The 11506-nt window shown below is 36.0% G+C and overlaps 2 protein-coding genes across 2 annotated transcripts; both read left to right on the top strand.

The window, feature by feature from the left end:
- The first annotated feature begins 1573 nt into the window (after positions 1–1573).
- On the top strand, positions 1574–2848 carry LOC113750273 (leucine-rich repeat extensin-like protein 3). Its single transcript, XM_027294272.1, has one exon. The coding sequence runs from the start codon at positions 1574–1576 to the stop codon at positions 2846–2848; it is 1275 nt and encodes a 424-aa protein (XP_027150073.1).
- A 5498-nt stretch (positions 2849–8346) lies between these two features.
- LOC113750272 (purine permease 3-like) lies at positions 8347–10812 on the top strand. The gene is made up of 2 exons (XM_027294271.1): positions 8347–9030; positions 10471–10812. Exons 1-2 carry the CDS (start codon positions 8347–8349, stop codon positions 10810–10812), a joined length of 1026 nt encoding a protein of 341 aa, XP_027150072.1.
- Positions 10813–11506: the final 694 nt, after the last annotated feature.

The following is an 11506-nucleotide window of genomic DNA, read 5'->3' as shown; positions in this document are numbered from 1 at the left end:
AATCTCATTTAACTAGGGAATAATGAATGCTTTGAAATGGATAACGGTGGTACCCCCAAACTTGGAGTCTTTTAATCTGCTAAAACACCCTAAAAAGCGACCAACTGATTAGAGTCAAAACATGTTTTTTTACAGACATGGTATTATCATTCCATATAATGTTGCTTCGAGGATAGCTAATAATATTAAATGTTAATTTTAGGCTTGACAAATACTAACTTGAATTAGAATGAACGACGTGCGCCGCGACATGAATGGCTTTAGATTAGAGGAAAAATGCTCAACGCCCCACAATTCGATGAATTAATTATCATCGGTTTAATTGTTGATATTGTTAGTGTGATTTTGTTGTAAATAACCGTGAGATTATTCGAATATAAAGTTTTTTTTTTCTCAAATATCAAAATTTAACTACATACTTAGCTACTCTAGTAAATTTCTTAAACAGTATCTATCATTCACCTGATAAAATTTAACCAACTTAACATCGTTGTCACCTATAAGCTGGCATACAGTTCATTTTTTTTGTTTTAAAAAAAACAAGTACAACAATTAAGAAGAGTAATTTTTGAATTGCTGTAATTGCGTGGTTTCAGAATGTCTAGAAATGAATGTTCCGTGCCATTTCCAGCCCCCAAAATTTTCCCTTTTTGGGCCAGCTTGTAGGTCTTGTTCATTGAAATTTTCAAGCAATAACATTCACAAGAAATCGCTCATTCTTGCTTATTTGCCCGTATCAAATGGCTTAACCTCAGCTCTCTCTCAAGTTTCCTAAACGATATTTTACTAGAATAAATAAGTCTATAACAATTAATACAGAGATTGTGGGTCCAGTCTACGTATAATCAACATCTAAACAAGTTAGCCAACAGGATTAAGAATCACTCTTAATTAGGTTGTTTTAGTTTAACTTCATTGAGGGTACATACATACATCCAACCCCATACAGGATCCTCAGTGCCACTTTTTCAATGACAATTCAGTGCCACTTCTATATTTATGTCAAGTGTCCTATTTATTTAATTTATCATATGTTGTTTATTTAAATTTCTTCTACCATCACGTGATTAGTGGGATTGACACTGGATTTGGCATCGAGTAGTGGCACAAGGATCCCAACTGATCCAACCCGGCCTTGGTTAACTTTCTTACTATGGTATAATTGAATTTTGAAGGTGGTGCAACACAACTCAACTACCACATTCCAGTGTACCTTTTTCTTTTAATTTTTTTATGGGGGGTGTGGTCTTTTATGGAGCAAGCATGTTTGTTAGTTCCTTCCAAGTAAGAAATGTCAAAGAGATATAGGTGCAATTTGCGAGTTCCACATTCCAAATCAACTACTATTATTTTGAATATGAACACAGTTCATTAATTCTTGAATTGTTAGTATAAACACCCTCTACTTGATTACTTTTATATTCCAACAAGCATTTGCTTATCATCGCTCTTCACTAAAATATGTGTATATATAGATAGCCCCTGCGCATTTTCCGCGCTCCTCGTTGGACTGCAGAGCATAGAAGAACATATCCACACTAAAGTAATCAGGCAACCAATTCTCGGAGCAATAATGCCTCTTCTCAAAAGCATTCATATGGCGTATCCATATTATTCTCCACCACCACCTCCTCCTGTCCCATGCAATCATGCACCACCTCCACCACCCCCACCCCCTCCCCCGCCTCCACCTCCACCTGTTCCATGTAATTATGCGCCCCCGCCTCCATGCAACACAACAGTATCATCCCCACCACCTCCACCCCCAAAAGTTGCACCACCACCAAAACCTTCTAACGGTCCTACCGCTCCACCACTGTCACCTCCTGGAGCACAACCACCTAATTCACCAAGCCTAGCACCACCACCTAGTAATTCACCACCCCCAACTCCAACACCCGGTTCACCACCACCGCCACATACTTCCCCAAGCCCAACTCCAACGCCTAGTTCGCCACCACAGCCACATACTTCACCAAGTCCATCACCAATGCCTAGTTCACCGCCGCCGCCTACTTCACCAAGCCCAACACCAATACCTACACCCCCTCCACCGCATAATTCGCCAAGCCCAACACCAGCACCTAGTTCTCCACCACCGACTTCACCAAGCCCAACACCGAGGCCTTCTTCCCTGCCACCACCGCATTCGCCAAGCCCGACACCTGCACCTTCGTCACCACCACCGCATCAGTCGCCAAGTCCAACACCTAAACCTGCTTCACCAACACCACATCATCCACCAACTGGTCCAACTCCAACACCGGCGTCTACTCCACCACCGCCACGGCATTCACCAGCACCAACTCCTCCTACTCCAACATCCCATCAATTTCCACCTCCAGTACCATCACCAAATGCTATGCCACCCTCCCAAAATCATACTGCGCTTCCCCCTGCACCAGGCGGCGGCGGTGGAGGCCACCACCACCATCACCATACAACTATAATTGCTGTATGTGTCTCGGTCGGGGGTGTATTCTTCCTTGCATTTCTTGCAGTCGCTCTCTTTTGCTTCGCCAAGAGAAAGAAGAAGCCAATCATCGTTCCTCCAGCTCCTTGCGTTGAGGAACCAACTAGTACTTACGTAGAAGAAGTTGTAGCAGTGGAGGAGATTGAGGGAGGAGGTGGTAGTTCTAGTTCTTACGCTGCTGGTGGAGGAGGAGGTGGTAGTTCTTACACTGCCGGAGGGGCTGCTGGTGGTGGAGGAGGAGAAGGTGGAAGTTCTTACTCCGCTGGGGGGGCGGCTGCTGGTGCCAGCTATTCTCAGGATGCGGGCGGCTGTGGAGTTTCAATTTCATCAAGTACTGCTCATACTTCAAGTTCAAGTTATCAGCAATATGGCTAACGGTGCCGTATTGTCAGTGTCTGCGATTTGCAGAATTGCTGTCGTTTTACTACTTTGCGTTGGAAGTCGATTATTATTATTATTATTATTTTTGCAGTGGATGTGTGCAATTCTTTCTTTAATTTTAGATGGATTGTTGATTAGGGTATCAAAATAGTAGTACCAAGTAACAACAAATAATTACATAAATTTAAATCGAAAAAAGGACAAGAAAAGTTAGGTAGGACATTTCTTAAGATATATAGAGCAGCTCAGTCGTCGGCCATATGCTGTCAGCCTGCGCCAAAAAAGTCTTTCAAGAGTTAGCTTTTGATCATTTGTCTCATTATTGCTCGTGCTCTCAATATATGCTCAAAGCTCACATTTTATTTTATTACTGCAAGCATGGAACCTATGATATATTTAGCTTATCTTGGTTGGAATTTTCCGGTCCATTTCATTCTTTTATTGAGGGTTCAAAAAGTGGAAGTGAGTGCTTCTAAGAGCTTGTTTAGATGGAAATTATTTGTTAAAAAATTATCTATTTGCATCACAAACATACGTTTTAACATACTTTTTATCTCACGTACATTACGTTACAAAAAAATAATACAATAATTATTTTAAACAATATTTCAAATAATCTCCTATTCTGTTGTTTGAATCTCGGGCATGCAGTAAGGCAAAAACAAATTTGTTTTTTGTCGATGAATTATTGAGAAGGGCTTCTAATCTCCACTCACTAATCTGATTTGTGACGGATTCCATCTAAATGAGTGAATTAACCCATTCCCGGATCCACTTTGATATGGCCAGTTGTATTACTCTGTCCCTGTGTAATATGTGGAGCCAGCATAATAGGGTAGAAGTTTTTTTTTTTCCCCAAATGTTAAGAATACAATCACATAATAGAATTCAGCTTACCCCATCCAAAAAGAAAAAAGAGGATGAAAGATATTTCATAAGGGTACAGATAGATCAAAGAGGATGTGATCTTTTTGGTCTTTGATGGAGAGGGTGCTGATGCAATGTATGTAAACTTGGATTGTTGAATGAAATCTGTCCATGGAAGAAAAAGGGAGCTGAGGATTGTAAATTTTCCAAGCTCATCGGGCCCAGCACTAATTTTTACAGTAGCAGACATCTACTTTTCGTTTTATGATTTTTCCGTGGAACTCACTCATGTTGTAGTTAAACATGATTTTTAAAGCTAGTTGACTTTGAGAATTTTGTTTCTTTTTTATTTTTTTTGTGTGTAAATTTTTTGGATGTCCGCTGGTCATATTAGGTTTCGACTAATTTTGAATCGAGTACTGTCGAACCCTTTTGAGAGTGATCCTCCTAAAGTTTTTTATTTTTATAATCTACCAAAAATTGAATTTGAGATCTTATTTAAGAAATATTAAACTCCTTCTCACTTAATCCAATGGCCGTTTGTTGAGAATTTTGATCCAAGAGCGACATTGCTAGGAACCATCCCATCTATTCTATGCTGGATCAAGAGACCCGGCCAAGCATGAATGAAATACAGACGAGCAATAATATTTTGGTCAAATAATCAAATCTGAAATTAATTTTGCCTATATGTTACCCACTAAGGTTTTGACTGCTTAGATTATTCTAAGCTATTTCGGGATCGATTTTTTTATCTCTCTACATGCCAGAGAATTATGTGGAAGATGATCCAGCTTCCGTCAATCATGCCCGAGTTTTGGGAATTCAAGATGAAATGCTGTAGAGGCATATCAATCAAGTTATGACTTCAACTAGTTTTCTGTGTTCTTCTGCGTACCTTGCAACTTTCGGAGAGGCAAAAACATGAAAGAAGTTAGGATGAGAATTGAACACCTTTATTTAAAGTCTTAACACTAAATAAGACCTTAAATGGAGAAGAGAATACAGAAAATTGACCCGAACGAATATATTTGTTTTTCTTATAATTTCCAGCTAACTAATACTATCCATTTAACCACCTTTATATTTCGGCACTTTAATAAGAAGACCTATCTAAAACTTTAACATCATTACCCTGCCCTTCAGCTGCATTTGAATTGCATATATTTCTATCGCAATGCATCTTTTGTCCTATTCTCTATGTCGCTCTCTATTTCACTTTTTATTATATTGCTATTTTTCTTTCATAAATATCATATTTTAGTTCTTTTTTGTTTCCTTAACATTCAATAACTATTAATTTAATAAAAAATAAATACAACAATTTTAAAAACGCAATATATAGTAGAAAATTAAAAAATACAACAGAAAATTCATAAAAAATTCTCACTTTTTATGCAATTTGATTTTTTGAGTTTGTTCAATTTTGAGTATTGCTTAGTTAACAGCTATAAAAGTTTATCAAATCCTTTACTAACTAGTAACGATGTAAAAAGCTGAAGATATATGTGTCATCTATGATCTAACAAGTTTATCAGATCCTTTACTAACCAATACAAAAACTGAAGATATACGTGTCATCTAACAAAAACAAGTGAAAATTAAAAGGTTTTTCTAATGCATGTCGAGTTGGTATTTGTTAGTGTGTACTTAATTTATACCTAACCTTTTTTTTCTCAAATTTGTGCAATCCCTTGCATGTAAACATGTAAAAAATTTGGGTTAATTACATCTACCTCCCTTGAGGTATAACCAAATTACGAATCAAACCCTAAGGTGTAGCCATATTACACCTACCTCCCTTGTCACTGACACCGTTTGAAATCGATAGATGGAATAAATGAAATGACAAATTTACCCTTTAATCCATGCACATACTTTAGCCAATCTCAGCCATAAATATAAGGGATAATTTCAAAAACCTCCCTAAGGTTTATGACAATTTCACTGCCCTCTTCTAAGGTTTTCTAAATATTATTAACCTCCCTTAAAACTAATATTCTTGTAACAAATTAGTCCAATTCAAAAAAAATAACAATAAAAATGATTTCAAAATTGAGAAGAATATTTCATATCAAAAGTATCCCTTAACTTATTACCAGTTGGTTGACTTATAATCAAAAGGAAATATTAGTTAAAAATAGAAAATAAAGACTAAACTCTAGATAGCATGAATATAATAGAATTTAGTAACAATGACTATTTTTCATAGAACTACATAAAATGGCAAAATCAAAGTATTGGAGAGGAAAACTTGTTAATTTGGAATCAAGATTTACACGTAAAATTCCTAAACTCTTAGTATCATAATTTGAAAGATTCTGAATAGGAATTGAACAAGACAAATTTGGCCTTTTCAAGAAAGAAAAATCACAATAAATGGCTAATGATAAAAATATATAGAATATGCTAAAATATGTTATGTTTTTGGATTATTTCTGTAACTTCTGGGGTCCATTATTTCACATGATTAACAAGAAATTTCCATCATTTGTAATTAAAAAAAAATCTCAAGCAACGTTTGGATTAATAAAAAGGATATGATTTTAATGGCAAAGCAAATAAATCAAAGTATAAATTTTTTTTGGTAATTATCTTGTTTGGATTACGTATATAAAGAAAAGAAAAGAAATATAAAAAATTTTGGAAAAGAAAGGAAAGAATATATTATGTGTAGTTACATTTTATCCACAACTTAATAAAATCTAATTGTAAACATATTTTAATACTTTACACTCTTTTTTGTATATTTTAATATTCATCTTGTTATTCTTATGAAAAATTTATGAAATAATAATATTTCAATAGGAGTTTTAATCTTTTTTAGGAGAAAGAAATTACAATAACTACTGTAATATAGACAAATAATTTTTAAATATTAACAATTATCATTATAAAATTTAGTTTTCAAGATTTTCAAGAGTTTTATAGTATTCAAGATTTTCAAATTTTTTATATTCCAAATCATGGTTAATTTAGTTCAAGTGACTCAATTGTTTCTCTCCATATAAATACGTAATATTTCCTAAATCGTAAGGACAATAAAGTCATTTCACTATCCACGAGATAAGCATTGGACCCCAAATGACTAATAGGGGAGGGCAATGAAATTATTAGAAACCTCAAGGGAGGTTTTTGAAATTATCCCTAAATATAATGCTATGGACTTGCAACGACCGGCTAGTATTAGTTGTGATTTTACATCATTACAAACTTCTAAAGTTACAGTGGAAAAAAAATAACTTCTAAATTGAAACCATAGTTATTAAACTCGGCCTGGTTCGGCAGTTCAACCGGTCAACCCGGTGAACCGGCCATGAAACCGGGCTGGGTTGTTAATGGGATTGTTTGTGCAAGAAACCCGTTGACTTGTCAATGGACCGACGGTCCAACCGGTCAACTCGATTAAACCAGACAGTTTTGTAAGGAACCCGGTTATTATGTTAAAAATTTTTAGAAGATGTTGCGATGGAGAATTGAACCTCGGACCTCAACCACAAGAATGAAGCACGCTCACCGCCGAATCAGCAATAAGCCCTTCTATATTATATATTAGACCTTTATTCTTATTTTATTTCTTCAAAACAAAATTATTTTGGAATCTTTTAATAAAATTTTATTATTCCCCAAATTCTATAAGTTATGAATGGATTTAAAAAATAGTATATTACACAATTCATTTTAAAGACAAATATCATTCTTAATAACTTTTTGCACTTAAAATTCATAAATAAACTAGATAACTACACTTAGATAAAATTTTATACTTGAAATTTGGTAGATTACTAATTAAATTTAGATTTTGTTAATTCTTATAATAATTAATGATTTTATAATAAATTGGACTAACTGAGTATTTATTATGGCATAGTTTATTATAGTTTCAACCATATCAAAAATTATGAAATATAATATTTAAGTATATTTAGTGACCCACCGATTGGACCACTCACCCACTGGTTGAACCAGTAACTTGTTAACCTACTTCTTTGACCGAATTCCTCCCTGGGCCGGGTTTAATAACTATGATTGAGACTAAGCAGAATCTTACTCCACACAGCCACCATTACTCACCCTAGAAACACGTGCATCCAATCCTCAGCCCCTTTAAGAAGCTCTCTTAGCGGTCTCACCCTAAAAATTTGACACGTTGTAACAACTATGTGATTTCATTAATCCAATCCTCCTGAAATCTTTTTGGCTATTCCCTCTTTTGAATAGTACGAAACACAAGTCAGTGCATCCAACCATCGAGAAATTACATCAAACAAAAATCTATTAACCCTAAATCTATAATTAGAATTATTCTCGACCCTCTAGCATATGATGTTTTCCGTCACTCTTTACACTTTTTTTTTTTTTTTGGAATATCTGTGATACAGACAACAATCACAACATATATAAATCCAACCAACCGGAGATCTCCAATTTCGTGAATATTCTCCTCTCTGCTCAAACCTCAAAATCCAACGTTTGAAACCTTAAGAGTCCGAGGTTCCCCTTACCTCGCTTTGCTTCTTGACTGTCCACCGAGGGAAAATAAATACAGAAGTAAAAAATCCTCCAAGAGTTCAATCCTATTTGTGATAATGGAGCCCCAGGCAGCAAGACACAGCAATCCAGCCATGGAAAAGTTCCTTCTAACCGTAAACTGTTTTTTACTGGCCTTTGGAACCACCGGCGGTCCTTTAATCATGCGCCTCTATTTCATCCATGGAGGTGAAAGAGTATGGCTGTCGGCCTGGCTGGAAACCGGAGGTTGGCCTATTATAATCATCCCTCTCATGATTGCGTACTTTCATCGCCGGAAAAATCAAGAGTCCAATGCAAAATTGATCTACATTACGCCTAAAATATTCATTTCCTTCGTCGTGATTGGAGTGCTAACTGGAGTTGATGATTTCTTGTACGCCCATGGTGTTGCAAAACTGCCTGTCTCAACTTATTCTCTTCTCATTGCCACCCAGCTTGCTTTCACTGCATTTTTTGCTTTTATTCTCGTTAGGCAGAAATTCACGCCTTATTCGATCAATGCGGTTGCTATGTTGACGCTTGGAGCAGGGGTATTGGCAATGCATACTAGTAGTGATCGGCCAGAGGGCGTAACAAAGAGGGAGTATTATGTGGGATTTTTTATGACTCTTGGGGCCTCGGCTTTGTATGGATTCGTTTTGCCTTTGATAGAGCTGACTTATATGAAGGCAAAGAATGCTATTACTTACACGCTTGTTCTGGAGATTCAGTTGGTCATGTGTTTCTTTGCTACTGCTTTCTGCACTGCTGGGATGCTCGTAAATAAAGATTTCCAGGTATTTCTTCTTCTCGCTCTCATTCACAAACACATTAGTAGAATTGAACAATAGGATTTTGGGGATTGGACAGGGGTGATGGAGAATTCCTAGACTGTTGCTCTATTTTTATTGTCCCCTCCACAAATTTCTGGTGCATCCTGTCTGGGTTCTTTGATTAGTTGTTGATCATGTCAGAAGGAATTGGATTCTTCAATGACAGCAATAATTGGTTATGGTTTTTAGAGTTTAATTGTCTTCAACCAAGAATACAAACAGTAAGGACAATCATCACAGGCTAAACGTTAATGTTGTACCATAACATTGGACCATGTTTGATGGTTCCCCTGATTAGTCATATTGGACACCCGTTTATAAAGTCTCTGAAAGTCCTCTGTTCTATTTGCGATTGCGCAACATGCTGTTTTGGGTGTTCCATCCAACTCAAAAGCTCATGGCTTATGCAACCACAGGTTCATGCTTTGGGATTCTTTCTAGGAAGAAATTTGGGGCTTTAACTCCACTTAGTAATTGATGGTGGGGGACATGATCATATTTTCTAATAGTTAGACTTTAGTTATGTACTTTAGTTGTCATAAGAAGTACACAAAATTCATTCAGACAGTGGACTCCACTAACCGTAGTTGAAACATATCAGGGATAGGCTGAATTAGAACCCAACACCAGCAGTTGTTTTTTAATGTGTACCATTGATTTATATATGCAACTGCACAAAAACATCCATTTATTTTTTCTCAAATGTTCGTTACATCTCAATTTTTGGACGTACATGAATTCTGACGATAACATGTGCATAATTGTCTTAAAAATCACTTCTAATGACTATACTGATAAACAAACAAAATATCCTGTATTTGACAGCTGAGGGAATACTGGTGCCTCAAATTCTTGATGGAACTGATTTGAGATTGAGAGTGCAAATGGCTTCTACTTTAACTCTACTGGAAGCTGAAATGTTGACAAAAGTACGTTGGTAGAAACTTTTTAGAGCATAACCCAGGTAATAAGCAATCTCCAGATAAACTCTATATGGTTTTAGTTGTCCATGCTGTACCCTGGCCCCTGTTTCTGTGTTGTGAGAAGAAAATTCCTTTCCATCCTATAGTGGCTGCAGTTGTTGCCATCTAAACACCATACTTTGCTAAGTTTGATGAGATGTTGCACTTGCACTTCCCTGCACAAGGAAAATTTCTCCCCCTTTATAATCACCAACAAAGTTCTTTTTCTAATTGAGATTATCTGTATACTTATCAAGAAAATATATATTGTCTATAAACAAAAAATAAATATAAAAAATTGAGTTATATTTGTTGTATATTCTCAATCATTCGGACTAATTCTCTTCCCGGAGTGTATCCTACATTAACCTTTCCACATGGTTGAAGAAGCAACCCTTTGGGTATGAACATCTTTTAATTGAAACTTGTGTTTCTGCTTTAGGCGATTTCAAGGGAGGCAAAGACTTACGAACTGGGAGAAGTAACATTCTACGTGGTGCTAGTTTGGACTGCCATAAGTTGGCAATGCTTTTTCTTAGGAGCTATTGGACTCATCTTCTCTGCATCATCTTTGCTATCCGGAATTATAATTGCAGTTATGCTTCCTCTGACAGAAATCTTGGCTGTTATTTTCTACCACGAAAGTTTTAAGGTAGAAAAGGCTTTAGCTCTTGTCCTCTCTCTTTGGGGCTTTGTTTCCTATTTCTATGGTGAGATCAAACACAACAAGAAGAAGAGCTCAGCTAAAGATCAAACAGATATTGCTGAATTTGTTGCTCCATAAATTCTGATCAGATCGCTTGAGTTCAGCAACAGACATTCATGCTGCAATATCAGTCCCAAGGGATGTAAAATGCGCAGTATAATGAGGTTGGATCGGCTGAATTGCTAGCATATGGTGCTTAATTGTGTGTCTGTTCTACATTTTTGTAAAGGACTAAAGGAGGATTTGCATGTCTTAGTTGTATAACCTTTCAGAAGATGTTTTCTTCAAAGAAGCATCAGAAGTTTTAGTTTCGTGTCTGTATACAAGTTATTATATGGATTTCTATCTTGTTTTTTGAAGAGAAAATTTTCCCAACTTGATTAAGTGATCAAATGGTGTATAATGAGAACTCTGTAAGACAGATTTGCCATCATTGTGTGATCATATAGTATAGTTTCTAGTTTCCAACTATGATTACAAGTTTAGTTTTCTAGCCTATTCCTGCTTTTCATTTGGCTGTTAAAACACGGCCTTCCAAATTGTCTTTCTTTCTTTTTTTTCTTATTAATATTATTATCATGGTACTTTTTCACTATTTTTTTTTTCTTTCGGTTAAGTTATCTTAACATTTTCCTGGTAATCATTTGGAAAAGATTAAGAACATTGTTCAGTAACCACCTTTGCAATTTTTTCAGAAACTTTTATTCCAAATGTTTCTACGGAAAAAAATTTATCAACAGGATCCCTTCATTTTCTTCCACAAATATGATTA

Source organism: Coffea eugenioides, chromosome 10 (genome assembly GCF_003713205.1).
Source record: "Coffea eugenioides isolate CCC68of chromosome 10, Ceug_1.0, whole genome shotgun sequence".
NCBI lineage: Eukaryota > Viridiplantae > Streptophyta > Magnoliopsida > Gentianales > Rubiaceae > Coffea > Coffea eugenioides.
This window is presented reverse-complemented; position numbering and strand designations above follow the sequence as displayed.

Excerpts from the sequence above, each read along its gene's own strand:
- LOC113750272 (XM_027294271.1), top strand. The coding sequence starts at position 8,347 with ATGGAAAAGTTCCTTCTAACCGTAAACTGTTTTTTACTGGCCTTTGGA. Across the intron at positions 9,031-10,470 it reads TCGTAAATAAAGATTTCCAG|GCGATTTCAAGGGAGGCAAA; the intron begins GTATTTCTTCTT and ends TTTCTGCTTTAG.
- LOC113750273 (XM_027294272.1), top strand. The coding sequence starts at position 1,574 with ATGCCTCTTCTCAAAAGCATTCATATGGCGTATCCATATTATTCTCCA.